The sequence below is a fragment of the Dicentrarchus labrax genome, unplaced genomic scaffold (genome assembly GCF_905237075.1).
Source record: "Dicentrarchus labrax unplaced genomic scaffold, dlabrax2021, whole genome shotgun sequence".
Classification (NCBI taxonomy): domain Eukaryota; kingdom Metazoa; phylum Chordata; class Actinopteri; family Moronidae; genus Dicentrarchus; species Dicentrarchus labrax.
Genome location: NW_026136710.1, coordinates 24,213,767 through 24,230,431, shown reverse-complemented (window position 1 = coordinate 24,230,431; position 16,665 = coordinate 24,213,767). Strand labels below are relative to the sequence as shown.

Genomic DNA, 16,665 nt, shown 5'->3' with positions numbered 1-16,665 from the left:
AGTTAAAGCTATCTGGAAAAAAAGTGTCATTGGACTCAAAATACTCCCCTGAGTGCAGCAGGAGTCATCAACAACTTTCTATAATTTTTCAGGAAATTAATACCATTAAGAATACCCGAAAATACCTAAAATCTGACCAGATAGATGGGTGACATATAGCACAAGACCAGGCTTGGGGAGTAATTGATTACTTGTAACTGAGTAACATAATCAGAACACAAAAAAGGTAACTGTAATTCATTACAATTACAGAAAAATAGTACAAAGCAGTCAGATTACAGTTACATTTAGTAAAAACTGGGATTATTTAGCAGATTTACAATTTTAAAATACATCAGTTTCTTTAAAAATGCACTGAGCAGAGGACAAAGTCTTTTAATTTTCCTTTTAAAGATAACATTGGTCTGCTGTCTTATAAAATAGACTTACAGCAACATTTGTTTTTTTGTTTTTTTTCTTTAATTGCATATTTGCTGTTGAGGTAAAGGAAAGTAAACAAGTTACATTACTTACATTACTACTGTGATACTTGGATTAGGTTACTGACTACATTCAGTAAAAGTATCAGATTACATTTTTAAAGTAACCCTCCCAACCCTGCACAAGACATGAGATAAAAACACATTTTGCCTTGATGGGGACTTTAAGGGCCCCCAAAAAGTTTGTTGCGGCCCTGCTGAATCTACAAACGGTTCATCTCCGTGCTTATAGCTCATTGGCTGTCACTGTGAAATTGCATAATGAGAAGACTATCAGCTTGACTGCAGGTTTCCTGAAGGCATGCGCGATTGCAGCCTGATATTTGGAGTGAAGTTTTGGAGCAGTGTGGCAGTGAGGCAGTGAGGTGTGTGTGTGTGTGTGTGTGTGTGTGTGCGCGGTGTTTTCACATAAAGATGATAACTCTGCTGTTTACCAGCGTTGTAGCAGGACTGCTGGCTCTTCTCCTCTACCAGAGGGTGGCTTATCCCTTCTTCTGGCTGGATTTGATTTATTACTTGAAACTTCGGGGGTACAGGAAGACGTTGCATGCTCGTATGCAGCAAGGAATCATCACATACCTCGACTGTTTTCTCTACCAGGCGAGGAGGAACCCGAACAAACCCTTCATCATCTTCGAAAAGCAGACTCTGACATACCAGGATGTGGACAGGAGAAGTAACCAGTTTGCGAACGCGTTCCGGACGGAGGGTTCTCTGAAACAGGGAGACATTGTGGCTCTGTTGATGTTCAACGAACCGGATTTTATTTGTGTGTGGCTGGGGCTGTGCAAACTGGGCTGTGAAGTCGCCTTTCTCAACGTCAACATTAAAGCCAAATCTGTGCTCCACTGCTTTCAGACCTGTGGAGCCAAGACGCTAGTTGTTGGCGCAGGTACTGCACGTTTTCTCTCACGTTTTCACGCATTTTAACTTGAGTAAACTAGTGTTACTGCAGTCAGTCTTACTCACTCTGCTTTGAATGGAAGACCATTTCCGCCAGTCTGACGGGAAAAAAACCTCGGTAAGTCATTATAATTACTTAGTATCTCAAAGTAATTATTTTGAGATAATAAATGATTATTTTGAGAAAGTTTCTCATTATAATGACTTAAAGAATCCTTTTTTGTCCGTCACACTGGCGGGAATGGGCTTCCATAGATCCCTTCTGAGTCATTTGAAAAAAACCTCAGTTCTTTTATAGCCACTCCCCTCTCTCACACACACACACACACACACACACACACACTATAATTCACATTAGTAAGTATGTTGTCATTATAACACCCACAGTAGGCTATAATATAGCCTACAGGTACAGTTCAAAAAATTGGAATATCATGAAAAAGTTCAATATATCATTTCAGAAAATGAAACTCATATTATATAGATTCATTATACATAGTGAAATATTTCAAGCCTGTATTTCTTGTAATTTTGATGATTATGGCATACAGATAAAGAAAACCCAAAACTCAGTGTCTCAGAAAATTATTATATTACATAAAATCAATAAAAAAAAAGGATATTTTGAGCACAAATGTCAGGCTTCTGAAAAGTTTGTTCATTTCTATGCACTCAATACTTGGTTGGGCCTCCTTTTGCATGAAGTACTGCATCAATGTGGCGTGGCATGGAGGTGAGGTGTAATGGTAAATGGTAAATGGACCTGTACTTGTATAGCGCTTTTCTAGTCTTCCGACCACTCAAAGCCTTTTTACACTATGTGAGACATTCACCCATTCAAACACTGATGTACGGCATCAGGAGCAATTTGGGGTTCAGTATCTTGCTCAAGGATACTGCAACATGTGGCACCAGGAGCCGGGGATCAAACCCACAACCTTCCGATTAAGGAACGACCCGCTCGGCCTCTGAGCCACAGCCAACATATCCATAAAGCTTGTTAGCAGAAGGAAGCATGAAGTGCTCTAAAATGTCCTGGTAGATGGCTGCATTGACTTTGGACTTGATAAAACACAGTGGACCAACACCAGCAGGTGACATGGCTCCCCAAATCATTACTGACATGGAAACTTCACACTGGACTTCAAGCAACGTGGATTCTGTGCCTCTCCACTCTTCCTCCAGACTCTGGGACCTTGATTTCCAAATGACATGCAAACTTCACTTTCATCTGAAAAGAGGACATTGGACCACTGAGCAAAAGTCCAGTTCTTTTTCTCCTTAGTCCAGGTAAGACGCTTCTGACGTTGTCTTCGGGTTCAGGAGTGGTTTGACTTGAGGAATGCGACATTTGTAGCTGATGTCAAGGATTCGTCTGTGCATAGTGGCTCCTGATGCACTCCAGCCTCTCAAGGCTGCGGTTATCCCTGTTGCTGGTGCACCTTTTCCTACCACACTTTTTCCTTCAACTTAACTTTCTATGATTATGCTTGGATACAGCACTCTGAACAGCCAGCTTCTTTAGCAATGACCTTTTGTGGCTTACCCTCCTTATGGAGGGTGTCAATGACTGTCTTCTGGACATCTGTCAAGTCAGCAGTCTTCCCCATGATTGTGTAGCCTACTGACCCAGACTGAGAGACTATTTAAAGTCTCAGCAGGTGTTTTGAGTTAATTAGCTGATTAGGGTGTGACACCATGCGTTTCCAATATTGAACTTTTTCACGATATTCTAATTTTCTGAGACACTGAGTTTTGGGTTTTCATTATCTGTAAGCCATAATCATCAACATTACAAGAAATACAGGCTTGAAATATTTCACTCTATGTGTAATGAATCTATATAATATATGAGTTTCACTTTCTGAAACGATATTGAACTTTTTCACGATCTTCTAATTTCTTGAGCTGTACCTGTACATTGCCCTTGTAGGGCTGCAAAACTACTCTTTGGGGCCTTTCCACCCTTCCCACTGTATGGACAGTTATGTTTTCTTATGGAAAGGGCAAATGTACAATTTATTTAAATACACTTTTGATGAATACATCCAAAAGGAAACTTAAAGCAGCATTAAGTAATTTTGATAAAATTAACTTTTTGACATTTTTGCTCATATTTCTCATAAACTACTGCCAGGATATAGTGAAAGTTTCAGCAAATATGACAAAAATCTATTTGATAAAAGTTACCTACTGCAGCTTTAAAGGTCCAGTGTGTAACATTTAGGAGGATCTATTGTCAGAAATGTATGAATGAATATAATATTTATAGGTATGACTTTATTAGTGTCACATCACCTGAATATAGCAATTGTTATGTTTTTGTTACCTTAGAATTCAAGGTAATAAAAACTGTAGAGTTCAAATTGCCGGCCTGGTGGCCATTACCAATCCACCATCCCCTCCCTCCGGCCCGCAACATAATGTCAGAAATATAATATTGTCCACCCTGCAAAAAAAATATATTTTTTTAGTTGTTTCATATCAATATAAACTACCCCATTCATATAAACTTAAAATACAAATATAATTCTATTTTTAAAAATGTATTTCGTTTGGCTCAAAAGTGCCTGAAAATGACATGGAGCAATATAGGATATAATAATACAGAGTGAAATGTGTATATGGCTATGGGGGAAGAAGTAGTTTCACAGTGTAAAACATCCTACATTCAATTCAATTCAATTTTATTTGTATAGCGCCAATTCATAACAGAAGTTATCTCAGGAGACATTTCAAATAGAGCAGGTCTAGACCGAACTCTTTATAACATTATTTACAGAGACCCAACAGTACCACCATGAGCAAGCACTTGGCGACAAGGGCAAGGAAAAACTGCCTGTTAAAAGGCAGAAACCTAGGACAGATCCTTCGGCTCTAGGTGGGTGGTCGTCTGTCTTGACCAGTTGGGGTGAGAGAGAGAGAGAGAGAGAGAGAGAGAGAGAGAGAGAGAGAGAGAGAGAGAGAGAGAGAGAGAGAGAGAGAGAGAGAGAGAGAGAGAGAGAGAGAGAGACAGACAGACAGACAGACAGACAGACAGACAGACAGACAGACAGACAGACAGACAGACAGACAGACAGACAGACAGACAGACAGACAGACAGACAGACAGCAACAACAGTATTAGCAATGGCAATCTAGCAGGACCATGGCAGGAGGCTCCACCAGGATCGACAAGAACCTGCGAGACGAGAAAGCACATTCAAAATCTTACTTTAGTGAAAGCACAGAAATATTGTCAGTAAAATGCACCCAAGGTATCAAAAGTACTACTAAGAAATATAATTTCCACATTTCAGACTTTTGTATTTGTTGCATCATTGTAGATTAAATATCTTAAGAAATTAAAATGGGGGTCTTAAACTTGACTTCTATAATTCCTTGAGTTGTTGGACTAAACTCATTTTATATAAATATTATTTGTGTAATATATTATACACAATATTATCAGTGGATTATCAGGAGATTGCACCTGTTGTAACATTATCTGTCCTTTATTGTACAGTAAAAGTCAACATTTTTCAAGTCAAGTCTGATTGAAGTTTACAAGCCTGAGGATGCTATCAGTCGTGTAGATAGTTGACAAGTAGAGAGCAAAGTACCATGCCGTGACTTCTCCCACCAAGAAGCACATCCATGTGTTTGAATGGTATGCAGCTCTGAATCTAAGGGATATGATTGTATTGAATTTGTACCTACATTTTTTCATTGTCTATAAATGATCACAGCAAGACGCAGCTGTCACGTGCTGCTCAAGCGGTCTATCGGAACGAGGTGTCAGAGTACAATTTGTCTGCACCAAAAGTACAGCCTTCTTAGTGTAGAATGAACAGCCTTTTGTGATACCAGGTATTATGCAAAAATGTTTAATACACCGGTCCACTTTGGAAGTGTCACATTTTGCCTCGCCTAGGTATGGCAGTGTCATGTTTTCAACAAGTGCTCATGCTATGGTCAAATTAGCAATAATAAATATGTTACATCGGTTACACTTTCGAAAAAAGCTCTCCTCTGTAAAAGTCCTGTCCTCCAAGCGCAGACTCTGTCGCTCTTTATACTTCTGCTGGTTCTGCACTTTATGCGTTTAGGCGAGGCAAAACCTGACACAGCATCCTCTAGTGGATTGGCAGGTCTGTTACACGCTTTGGCGTGAAGCTGGGCTGCTTTGTACATGTTTGTTTACTGGCTTTGGTTCTGTCTGATAAAGCATCAGCAAGATAACCCACTGCGTGTGTTTTTTCAGATTTGGTACATTTGGTGGAGGAAGTGCCGCCAGATCTGAAGGACAACATAGCCATGTGGGTGGTGGATCACATGTCACCTTCTGAGGAGTTCAGAAGTTTACTGGATAAGGTGGAACACATGTCTGGAGAAACCTTAAGTGACCTTCCTAACGTTGACATCATGTCAAACTTTCTCTTCATTTTTACTTCAGGCACTACAGGTACTGCAGGAGCACTGTGTTCTTCAGTTATTATACAGTCTACAGGTGGACAGCCACCTTACACTGCACAACATTCCCATCTGAATGGCTCTAGTAGAGAGACATTATTGTCCTCAATTCATATAAGATAGATAGATAGATAGATAGATAGATAGATAGATAGATAGATAGAAATACTTTATTTATCCCCGAAGGGAAATTATGAATATATCATATATAGGCCAAAATGTAGTCCAGTATATTGTCCAGTTAATACATTTTCACGGTTATGTGATCCTTGTTAAGATGAAACTCTACTAATTTGTTATGTATATATTGCCATCAGCCATACAACTATGAAGGACTTGAACAGAAAAAGCAAATAAGATAAACTCAGATTAACTATGGGCCTGTCCTCACGAATACGTTTTTCTCAAATCTGGATAAATACTTTATCGTATCGGCTTCGCGTCCAGACGGATAAGTCGTTTTCGGGGTGTGGAAACGGGTCCCAGAGTGGGAAAATCCGAAAACAGCGGTTTGCCCGGAGTTGTCTGGACGGCGAAAACGGATTAGCCCCACCTCTCTAGCCTTTAACCTCAGCCGCCGCCGCTAGAGCATCATAACAACAATGGCGGACTACTACTACTTGTTTGTAAACTTCGCATGCTGCATGGCTTCTCTTCCGGTTTTCCTGTATTGGTGTGGCGGCGTCACAGCGCCACATACAGGCCTGGCATATGTACTACAGCGTTTTGGGTCGTTTCAGTGAATCCGTGTGGACGCAGATATTTCTGGAAACGACGCCATGTTTACAGAGATTTTTTTCGAAAAGACATCGTATTGGGTGAAGCCCCGTGTTCGTGAGGACAGGCCCTAAGATTAGCTCAGTTCAGTAACAAAGACCCCCTCATTTGAGATCAGAATATAGAAATAAGTAAAATGGAAAGTAAAAAGTAAAATGGAAAGTAAAAAGGAGAATTAATGCAAAGGAGAATAAATACAGAAGCAAATTAAAACAGAAGTATCAAATTGTCACAATTATAAATTAATTCATGCCTTATTTATTTTTTATATTATTTATTTTTTGATTTTGGCAGTTTCAGTCCTCCATAGTTTTGATACTCCATATACACTCATTAAAACTAGCGGTACTCCACCAAGTCTTGGAGTAGTAATGGAATCACAAAACCAGTTCAGAGATTAAAATGTCATAGACAAGACACCCAGTAACTTGCTTGGAAATATACTGCATAGACCATTTCTGCTGTGGTCAAGTGTCATTCTGTTGCAGGTCTGTCCAAGGCAGCCCGTGTAGGTCATCTGAAAGCCATTGTGAGCATGGCCTTCTTTGAAATGTGTGGAGCCACAGCTGATGACATCATCTACATCACCCTTCCTCTTTATCACATGTCTGCTTCTTTGTTAGGGGTTGGAGGATGCATACACCTTGGTAAGAACAGATGTATTTCAATCAGTTTAACCTCAGCCTTTGGAGTACATGCTTTAAGGGCACTTACTTTACCCCCGGTGTCCACCAGACGCACTGTGTCAATTTCTACCTCTGCCTAAAGACAGAAAACAGAGCAGCAAGCAAAGCAGAGGGACCATCGCACAATTTCATTGAAAATGGATATGAAATTAATATTTAACAGGGCAGTGGTTATTTTGAGAGTCGAGATGTGAGGGAATTTGGATGCTTTAACAAGTGGAGCTTTGTAAATGAATAACAGTTTTTTTTGTTTGTTCTTGGAAGTTTCCAAATAATCTCCCAATATATAATTTCCAAGAAGTGTGGAAAGAATTCTTGACGAACAACAATTGATCTGTTCAGGTAGAACTTGGCATTGCCTGCCCAAAGGCCTATTCAGACTGAATTAGACAATGCTGCAGAAACACTCCTCCAATTCATTTTGAATTGGGGTAATGCATTTTAGACATTGACAGGGGGGCCAGTTCACAGGGGGGCCAGAAGTTGAAACAGAATCAACTTTTGAAGAATCGCAACCCGACGTCATGCTGCGTTGGCCAGTCCAGCAATTAGACTGGTCAAACTGCTCCACAGTTGGCCTAAATATCTCTGATGACTTGAGAATGATAGTCAACAATCAAACTGAGTTCAACTGTACTTAGAACCGAATACATAGCCACTGATTTAAAAGCACACAAACAGGACAATACAGCTGTCAGTAAAGTTACTGAATGCTGCAAAAGTTTCTGACAGCTGCAACGCCTGATTTGGTCTGAATACGGCCTAAAAAACGTAACGACAAAACTCTAGAAAGTCACTGCGCCTGGCTGGTCTTGGCCAACAAATAATTCCAGCATTTAACCCCCTTAAAGCCATACACTGCTATTTTATATATCTGTATGTGTACACATTCAACAAACAAGATACAATATATTTATATGTGTATTTGTGAACTTTGGAAAGAGCCAGGCTAGTTGTTTTCCCCCAGCTTCCAGTCTTTATGGTAAGCTAGGCTAACCACAGCCTGATTCCAGCTGAACACAAAGTCATCAGAGAGGTATACATTTTCTCATCTCACTCTGGGAAAGAAGGAAATTAGTAGTATTTTCTAAAATGTTGAACTATACAATACCTTATAGGAGTATATCTGTAAAATATCTTTAGTTTCTTAATTGGATATCATGCCCCTTTCCCTGATGAGCCATTTGTAGTATTAGGCCTTCCTATGAGAAAAACTCTATCTGTGCAGCTTCAAGGGTTGCTTCCTTTAAAAATGTTTTAGTTGGTTGGAATTACACCTAGCTGTCTTTGCCCACCGAGCCAGCAGTTTAGAGTGTGGCAGCATGACAAACATACACAATTCCTGGAAGATTTACCATTTATGTTCAGTACATTATAAAGTCAGAGGCTGGAGAAAACCATCATGAAGACGGAAATCCTTTTTATAGCCCTTTAAGGAATTTTCACTTCCTCACAAACCAAGGCTGAAACAAAGTGGAGGAAATTTCTCACTACAGCTCCAGTACTAACATTTGTACTAACATTGTTAGACATGTAGTACTTAAACATCTGAGTTTTTAAGTGTTATGTTGTCTTACACTACTTACTGTTTGCCCTGTCTCTCTGTTTTCCCCTTTGGATCACAGGTGCAACATGTGTGTTAAAAAAGAAATTTTCTGCCAGTCAGTTTTGGAAGGACTGTGTGAAACACAATGTGACTGTGGTGCAGTACATAGGAGAGCTCTGTCGATACCTGGTCAACCACCCCACGGTAAGATTTCATCCAAAATCATAACGTTTGACCAGAATGTCCCAGACCCTCTGCACAAGCCAGTACATTAGCATATTTCCTTTAAAAGGTTAAATGCCTAATTATGCCTCCAGGTTCCAGAGGAGAAAGCTCACAGAGTCCGGCTGGCAGCAGGAAGTGGTCTCAGGTCAGATGTTTGGATGGAGTTTGTCAATCGCTTTGGTAGGATCAAGATTAGAGAGGGTTATGGCCTGACTGAGGCCAGCATCGGCTTCCTCAACTACACCGATGAGGTTGGACCCATTGGGAGGGCGAGTTATTTCAACAAGGTAAAAGAGCTTCAAAGTCGGTTAATAATTCACTGTGGGTTTGTCATATTATACATTTATTCATTGTTAAAGTAATAAATACGGATTAAATGTCAATGACGTGATATCCCCTTTTTTCTGCCAGAAGCTGTCATAAATTTACTTTTAATCCAGTTTTAAAGATGCAGGTACATTTTTAGAAAAACTAATTTATTTCATATTTGCTGAAACTTTCACTATATCCTGACAGTAGTGTATGAGACAGATATTCTGGGGAAAATCAGGTTCCTCTGGCTTCTCCTAGTGCTCCTATTGGCATTTGCAAGAATCCACCGGGCCTGAATGAAAACAACCAATCAGAACCAAGAAATTACGTACATATTGTATGTTTAAAGGGTGCAAATATAAAATGTACAATAACTAAGTATAAGTGTAAAATGTACAATGAGTAGAATGACAACAGAGATATAAAGTTACATTATAGGGGAACACTATAAAAAGCAAGTACAAATATTTCCAAATGTCCTAAATTTATCAGAAACAAATGATGAATATCTCAAATATTTTAAATATATAGGCCTGTAATGGCATATGGATGTCGTAAGATGACATTTATGTAAATAAATGGGACTGTATGGTATATAACAATGATTTAGTGATTTTGTTTATTGAAAATGAGCCCGAGTAATAATGATAATATAAATAGTCAGATGCTAACTGCTAAGGCAAATCAAGTCACAACTATTATCATTTCATCTTTTTCAGCTTTCAATGCCCTTTGAGCTCTTGAGTTATGATCCGCAGACATACGAGCCGGTCCGAACAGACTCTGGAAGATGCATACGAGCACAAATAGGTGAATCAATCACATTAAACATGAAAGTCATTCAGTCTGTTAGTACACAGCTGTATGTACAGAGTACAGAGGAGGAGCTCCACTGAATGTACTCCTGTTTCTGTGCACAGGAGAGGCAGGGATCCTGGTAGCTCCTCTGACAGCTATGAACCAGTTCATGGGCTATGCTGGGAACAAGGTCCAATCTGAGAAGAAGCTGCTTAGGGATGTGTTTGAAACTGGAGACGTCTATTTCAACACTGGAGACCTCCTGTTCCATGATTACAGGGACTTTCTTTACTTCCGTGACCGCATCGGAGACACCTTCAGGTACATCACTACTAAAGTATTAATGTTACAGTAGGCAAGTTTGTTGAGAATGAGAACACACAATTGAAATGTTTTGTTAGTGTTGAATAGAAACCCTTCACCAAAGTTATCTAATGACCAAAATCCACAGGGCTGCTGGACAATGACAGTGGAGCGTGTCTCTCCGCTTTGCTCCACGAGAATGACCGGTTGGTCTATTTTTGACAGAAGCCGCAACCCACCCACATAAAGCAGCACAGAGCAGTTTGCACTGCAGAGAATCCAGTCAATTTTCAAATTAAAATACCCAATGTAGACTCTAGGTCTAATTTTACGCAAAATCAAAAGTATAAAACACTAAACACAATAAAAAAGGTAATAGGTTGAACTACCTATTTACCCATGGTAGAAGCACTAATGCTCTCTGTTCCGCTGCTCCTCTGATCTGAGGACGTGCAGATGGTTGAACCAAACAGCGCTACAGGCGCAATATCATGAAGCCGTGCCCGGAGGATTTTCAACAACAGGGTTGGGAGAAAAATTGTTTTCTTAGATGAATCATAAATTTCGCTTGAACGATAATTTCTCAATGCTGTCTGTCTGTATTCTCAACAATCTTAATAGGCTTTATTTTGACATATTCATTGTTTTCTTGTCTCTGATGCTTGGCCATTGTACAGTTATATTATATACACATATATGTACATATAGTGCCAATTCATAACAGAAGTTGTCTCAGGACACTTTTCAAATAGAGCAGGTCTAGACCGAACTCCTTATAACATTATTTACAGAGACCCAACAGTACCACCATGAGCAAGACCTTGGTGATAAGGGCAAGGAAAAACTTCCCTTTAAGAGGCAATGCCTTGGACAGACCCCAGCTCTAGGTAGGTGGTCGTCTGCCTCAACCAGTTGGGATGAGAGAGAGAGAGAGTCAGAGAGAGAGAGAGAGGTAACGACAGAAGGACAGAGACAGAGACAAATGTACGCAGCAACAACAGTAGCAACAACTACAGTAATAGTAGTAGTAATTGTAGATGATGACGACGACGACAACAACATTTGAACATAAAAAATGACACATTGACCTAATGGTAATAAGGTCACACGGTTAATACTGCCAACGATATAAGGCTATTTTTTATTGATGTCATCCCACATGACAAAACAGATGGTCTGTCTTAAAGGTGAGGTCGGTCATTCTGGAGAAATTTAAATTGTAGAGTAGGGGTGTAAGCAAATCTAAAAAAATATTGTATCATGATATTTGATTTTGTTATATTGTATCAATTCTTACTGTATCATTTTTGTGGTTAGACCCTCAACATCTAGGTAGTAGTGTTTTAAACGTTAACTAAGGGCTATGATGTTGAATGATACAGCGACTATACTGTGACAGTTTCCCTGAAATTTAATGTTTTTAATTAAATCACAATATATCACAATTTAGCACAATATTTTAAATCGAACCCCTGTATCATGATACGTATCGCAGATTCTTGCCAATACACAGCCCTATTGTTGAGTCTCATGTGTATAGTATCCAATGGGAAGCTTAGAGGAATCAGCTGATGTATGTTTATGACTAGCTGTGATCGTATGATATAGCTGTAACTGAAAGCTAAGCCTGACTTCGTGCCCTGCCTGAACTAACGCTATGCTCAATTTGTGCTCCCAGGTCGTCAAATATTCTGTATTTGATGCCCTGGGAATAAGACTCGAGGCCAAAGAATGTGAATGAGCAAAGTAGTCCAAAACAGCTAAAAGAGAGTGAATTTTGAACTTAAATTAGCCAGGTTGTGAGAGACTCCAAATAAATGATCATTCATTTCATTTCATGTTGTTCTTTATAACTGCTGGATGTGTACTTACTGCAGCTTTTATCTTACAGGTGGAAAGGAGAGAATGTTTCTACCACAGAGGTGTCAGAGGTTTTAGGTCTTGTTGATTTTATCCAGGAGGCCAACATCTATGGAGTCACTATACCAGGTTTGTGAAATCTAAGTGTTATGGCCCTTTCAGACACAACCAGGGGTGTTTCCAGACTGCACAAGAGGGGCAGAACCCATGTTCATTCAGATATCTTGAGGTTAGAGGTCAAGGGTTCCCTTTAAAAACAGCCATTCCAGTTTTTCCATTGCCAAAATTAGCCTGATTTTGGAGCGTTATTTATGCCCTTACCAGATAATCTGTGAATAAATCAGGTTCCTCTGGCTCCTCCTAGTGCTCCTAAGGGTATTTGCAAGAATCCACGGGGCCTGAACAAAACAACCAATTAGACCCAAGAAAGAAAGTTGACTCCTGAGTAAAAAGACTGACTTTGGGTTGTTGGATTGAAGCTTTGGGACCCAAAGTGTTGGTATTTTTTGGCAACCTGGGATCAAATTCTCAATATATAGAGCAATCCATCCAAAACCTGGTTTCTCAGAAGCAAAGAAGCCTGTTGTAGGGTACAGACTCCAGTGTTACCATGTTGAGACCCATTCTTTTACAGTGGGGGTAAATACTTCCAGAACCTGCAGCTCTTTTCAATTTGTAACTGTATTGCATGTTGCACCTCAGGGCCTCTGTAGTCGTATGTGGTTAGTTTTTCACTCAGTTGTCACACTGACCTTTTCCAATCTGTGTATGCAGGATATGAAGGTCGAGCAGGTATGGCTGCTGTCGTCTTAAAACAGGATCACCAGTTAAATGGAACAAAACTCTACAACCATTTAGTGAAAACACTTCCTGCATATGCCTGGCCGTGGTTTCTCAGAGTACAGGTAAGTCATACCTGCATGACTTGACTTACCTATCTACCTCATTACCGTCAGTATGTATTTTTAAAGTTCTTTTGTTCATCTGTATCCCCGCCTGTGTGTTCAGACCTCTCTAGATGTGACCGAGACATTCAAGCAGCAGAAGGTGAAGCTGGTTCAGGAAGGTTTTAATCCAGACGTCACTAAGGATCCTCTGTATTTCTTGGACCTCTCTCAGAAGGACTATATCCTCCTGACTGCAGCTCTATATGAAGACATTGTGTCAGGAAAGATACATTTGTAAAGATAGTCCAGGCTGTGGCCACATTTAAATTTTTCTGGTTTGGATCAGTGCCACAGTGAGGGGTTCCATACAAAGCTGTATCTACCCCTTCTTACAGTTTGTAAATGTCAACCAGTTGTCAGCAACCAACAACTAATTCTTCTCCCTCACACTGAATATTTTTTATCAGCCTGAAGAGGAAAAATTGTCCCATAATTTACAGGAAAAAAACTCAAAACTCAAAATGTTTTAAACATTTGTCAGCCCCTCGGTGTGTATGGTCTGTGTGTGCAGCCCAACCACGATTAAGTCATGACAATCCACCACCTTAAGCATCAGCTGTTCAAAAATTCTATTTAGTATATTGTTTATAAATAATGAAAGAGAGTTTAAATTTCCAACAATTTGACTACACTTGCATAAGAAGATTATTATTAGTAACTTATAGTGAAAATAGTGGCCAGAGCCTGTATTTACCCCAACTTCCTTTACCTTTATTAGAAACAGAATTATATCAAAGACAGGTCTTTATTTCTTTATTTTCCCTGTTTTCTAAGTATATTCAATCATATTTTAATTAGAAGCCTTCCTTTGTCCCAGTCTGCTGTTTTACTCAATAATTATTCTTCATTATCATGTCTATTTGTCAATTTTCACAGCAACACAGGGTGTCAAATACTGACACTAGGAATGAGACTCAACAATCAGCTATCTTCAAGCCACCAGCCCAAAGTGTGTTTATATCTTTCTTCAACCTGATTATTTTCAGATTATCTGTTTGTCTGTGTCGCTACCATATATGCAAGGTATGCAGTTGCATAGGGGGCTGCAGCAGTCCATGGCCCATGACTGACCATGCATATCTGCCCCGTTGCTATAATCTTGATTGACATGAGCTGAACCTTCATCATATGCAGCCAATCAGTTTACATGTGTTCGCAGTAGATCTTTATAGTAGACAGTGAGCAAAGGTCACTGACTTACTCCATGGTGTCTCTGTCTCACACTTGATGTCATTCACATTCAATAGCAATACAATAACATTAAACACTTTTACATACAAACATTTTATTGGCTCATACCTCTACAGTATGTACATTTATGTTGTGTTTATGTGTTTTTAATGCCTGTGTGCACACATGAAACATTTTGTCAGTAATATCAATGTGGTGCGCCGTCACTGATCATAATTTAAATCATAAATGTGTCATTGTACGCCCCCTTACAAATAGGATCATGGTTTCATATGTGTGAAGGTGAATTTTAATTTCTTATGGTGCTCCGACACCAATTTGGTCAAGCAGGCTAGTCTATCACTGACTGTCTTAGCCTTGCATTGATTTTTATTTTTTACTTTTAATTGAGAATTGATGTTATTTACCTTTTCAATTGCTATGGGAAATTGGGTTTTCTTAGAAGAATGGGATGGACACATTTATATTTGTTAAGTATAAAGTAGCAAGTGCAAATTATACCATAGTATAAAAAATAAACAGTACTGAAAATGTAATTGTTCTTCTCATGGCGACAGTCTTCTGTGCACAACTTTAATGCATAATATAAAATTCACTGTACATTTAATAACTTTGTAAAGCAAAAATGTAAGGGGAAATCAGAAACGTAAATACAGTCCAACCTTTAGTCTGTTTTTTTAAAAGAATGTAAAACAAAAACAACATTTCAATGCTCTTAGATTGTTCAAATTTGACCAAAATTGCTGTAAACCATCTAGAGATCTGAGAGGATGAAAATGTACAGGAACATTTCTGTTTGTTTTTTAAAATAAAGCCATGGATGTACAAATGTTGATAAGGTAAATGTCATGAATTTATCTCTGTTGGTAAGTTTTAGAAATGTGCTCATTTTATAACATCTTAAGAAATAATGGATAGGTCATTCAACTAATTGGATGTGAATATTTCACACTACTGAATATATTTTTTATCAGATTTTTACTGCAGTTCAGTTTTTGTGATACATTGACAAGTTTTGAAATTTAGTTCATTATCCTATTATTTCTTTTCATGAATGAGATTGAGTTTTTTCCTAAAGTTGGTGGCACTATTGTAACCATCAGTGAAACTGGCATAGCACTTAGCGCCAGTGACAATTGCTGGATTGTATGAACTTCAAATGTTGACAAAAATAACCTCTTATTAATGCATTTTTGTCTGTAAAATGTGGATTCTCTACCGCATACCATTTCCCTAAGTGAACAGAAAGTCTTCATAACTCTCACAAACTGTAATATCTTTGACGTGTTTCTGATTCATTAAAGCTGCAGTAGGTAACTTTTATAAGAATAACTTTTTGTCATATTCTCGTTCAAACTTTCCCTATATCCTGACAGTACATGGGAAAAAATAATATTCATCACCTGAATTTTAAAAGATTATCGGTCTCATGTACTACTGTCAGGATACAGTAAACGTTTTCAGAAAATATGACAAATAATTTTTGTAAAAATGACCTCCTGCAACTTTAAGTCAAGATCAGAATGGGGTACTACGTTGTGGCTTTCAGGAAGCAGAGCCACATGATGTGACACAGTGTTTGGAAAGGGTAAGATAATAATTGAGTCCAGCTGCCCCTATCTTCGCTCTTCTAGATGTACCGTGGTCTGGATGACAGCATCTTCACAAACACTTAAATGTTCTATCTTTACTTAAACACTACTTTTAGGGTAAACTGACAGTCAATATTAATAGCCAGAAGTTCACATGTATTTAAGTTAAGAGAAATCTATATCTGTATGAACAAATTAAGAATTCCTTTCAAAAAAATCTCATTAGACTGCTGGTGCATTTGTGAGATATGATGCTGAAAAATGCACAAACTACTAGTCTGGGGGAACTGTTTGGTCACGTGGTTTCACGAAGTGTGTTCGGGCGCTCCCGCTAACGTCACGGCCGAGTCGACGTGGCAGGTATATACGTAGAATGTCCGCTGCTGCGGCCATGTTGGTACAGGGGAGCCTGTAGGGAATTCATTTCCCTTCAATTTTCAACCGATTTTCAATCAGTTTGCTTTGTAACAATGCTAGAGTTTTATTTTTGATACAAGATACCTGGTTAAATGAAAAATTCTGCTGTTACACTTTATCTAATAAAGATAGTAACAGTAACAGTTCTATAGCCTAATATTAAAACTTAACTTACCC

The 16,665-nt window shown here is 38.9% G+C and overlaps 1 protein-coding gene and 1 long non-coding RNA gene across 3 annotated transcripts in view; one reads left to right on the top strand and one right to left on the bottom strand.

The window, feature by feature from the left end:
* The first annotated feature begins 730 nt into the window (after positions 1 to 730).
* LOC127370327 (long-chain fatty acid transport protein 6) lies at positions 731 to 15,317 on the top strand. Of its 2 annotated transcripts, none has more exons than XM_051412304.1 (10): positions 731 to 1,371; positions 5,626 to 5,826; positions 7,100 to 7,258; positions 8,923 to 9,047; positions 9,161 to 9,355; positions 10,100 to 10,190; positions 10,310 to 10,499; positions 12,373 to 12,470; positions 13,116 to 13,246; positions 13,350 to 15,317. In XM_051412304.1, the coding sequence occupies exons 1-10, from the start codon at positions 894 to 896 to the stop codon at positions 13,524 to 13,526; spliced, it is 1,845 nt and encodes a 614-aa protein (XP_051268264.1). In that variant the 5' UTR covers positions 731 to 893; the 3' UTR covers positions 13,527 to 15,317. The 2 variants fall into 2 exon arrangements, with proteins under 2 accessions (XP_051268264.1, XP_051268263.1); XM_051412303.1 differs by having other exon boundaries at positions 732 to 1,371; positions 10,301 to 10,499.
* LOC127370391 (uncharacterized) overlaps positions 11,222 to 16,665 on the bottom strand; it is a 75,593-nt gene continuing 70,149 nt past the window's right edge. The window contains exon 2 of the long non-coding RNA XR_007886218.1: positions 11,222 to 11,301. This is a non-coding gene — a long non-coding RNA (uncharacterized LOC127370391). The remainder of the gene's footprint in view (positions 11,302 to 16,665) is intronic.

What these genes read in the sequence shown, in the direction of transcription:
- LOC127370327 (XM_051412303.1), top strand. Translation starts at nt 894, where the DNA reads ATGATAACTCTGCTGTTTACCAGCGTTGTAGCAGGACTGCTGGCTCTT. An exon ending in GGGCGAGTTATTTCAACAAG is followed by an intron (nt 9,356 to 10,099) that starts GTAAAAGAGCTT and finishes CATCTTTTTCAG; the next exon opens with CTTTCAATGCCCTTTGAGCT. An exon ending in CTATGGAGTCACTATACCAG is followed by an intron (nt 12,471 to 13,115) that starts GTTTGTGAAATC and finishes CTGTGTATGCAG; the next exon opens with GATATGAAGGTCGAGCAGGT.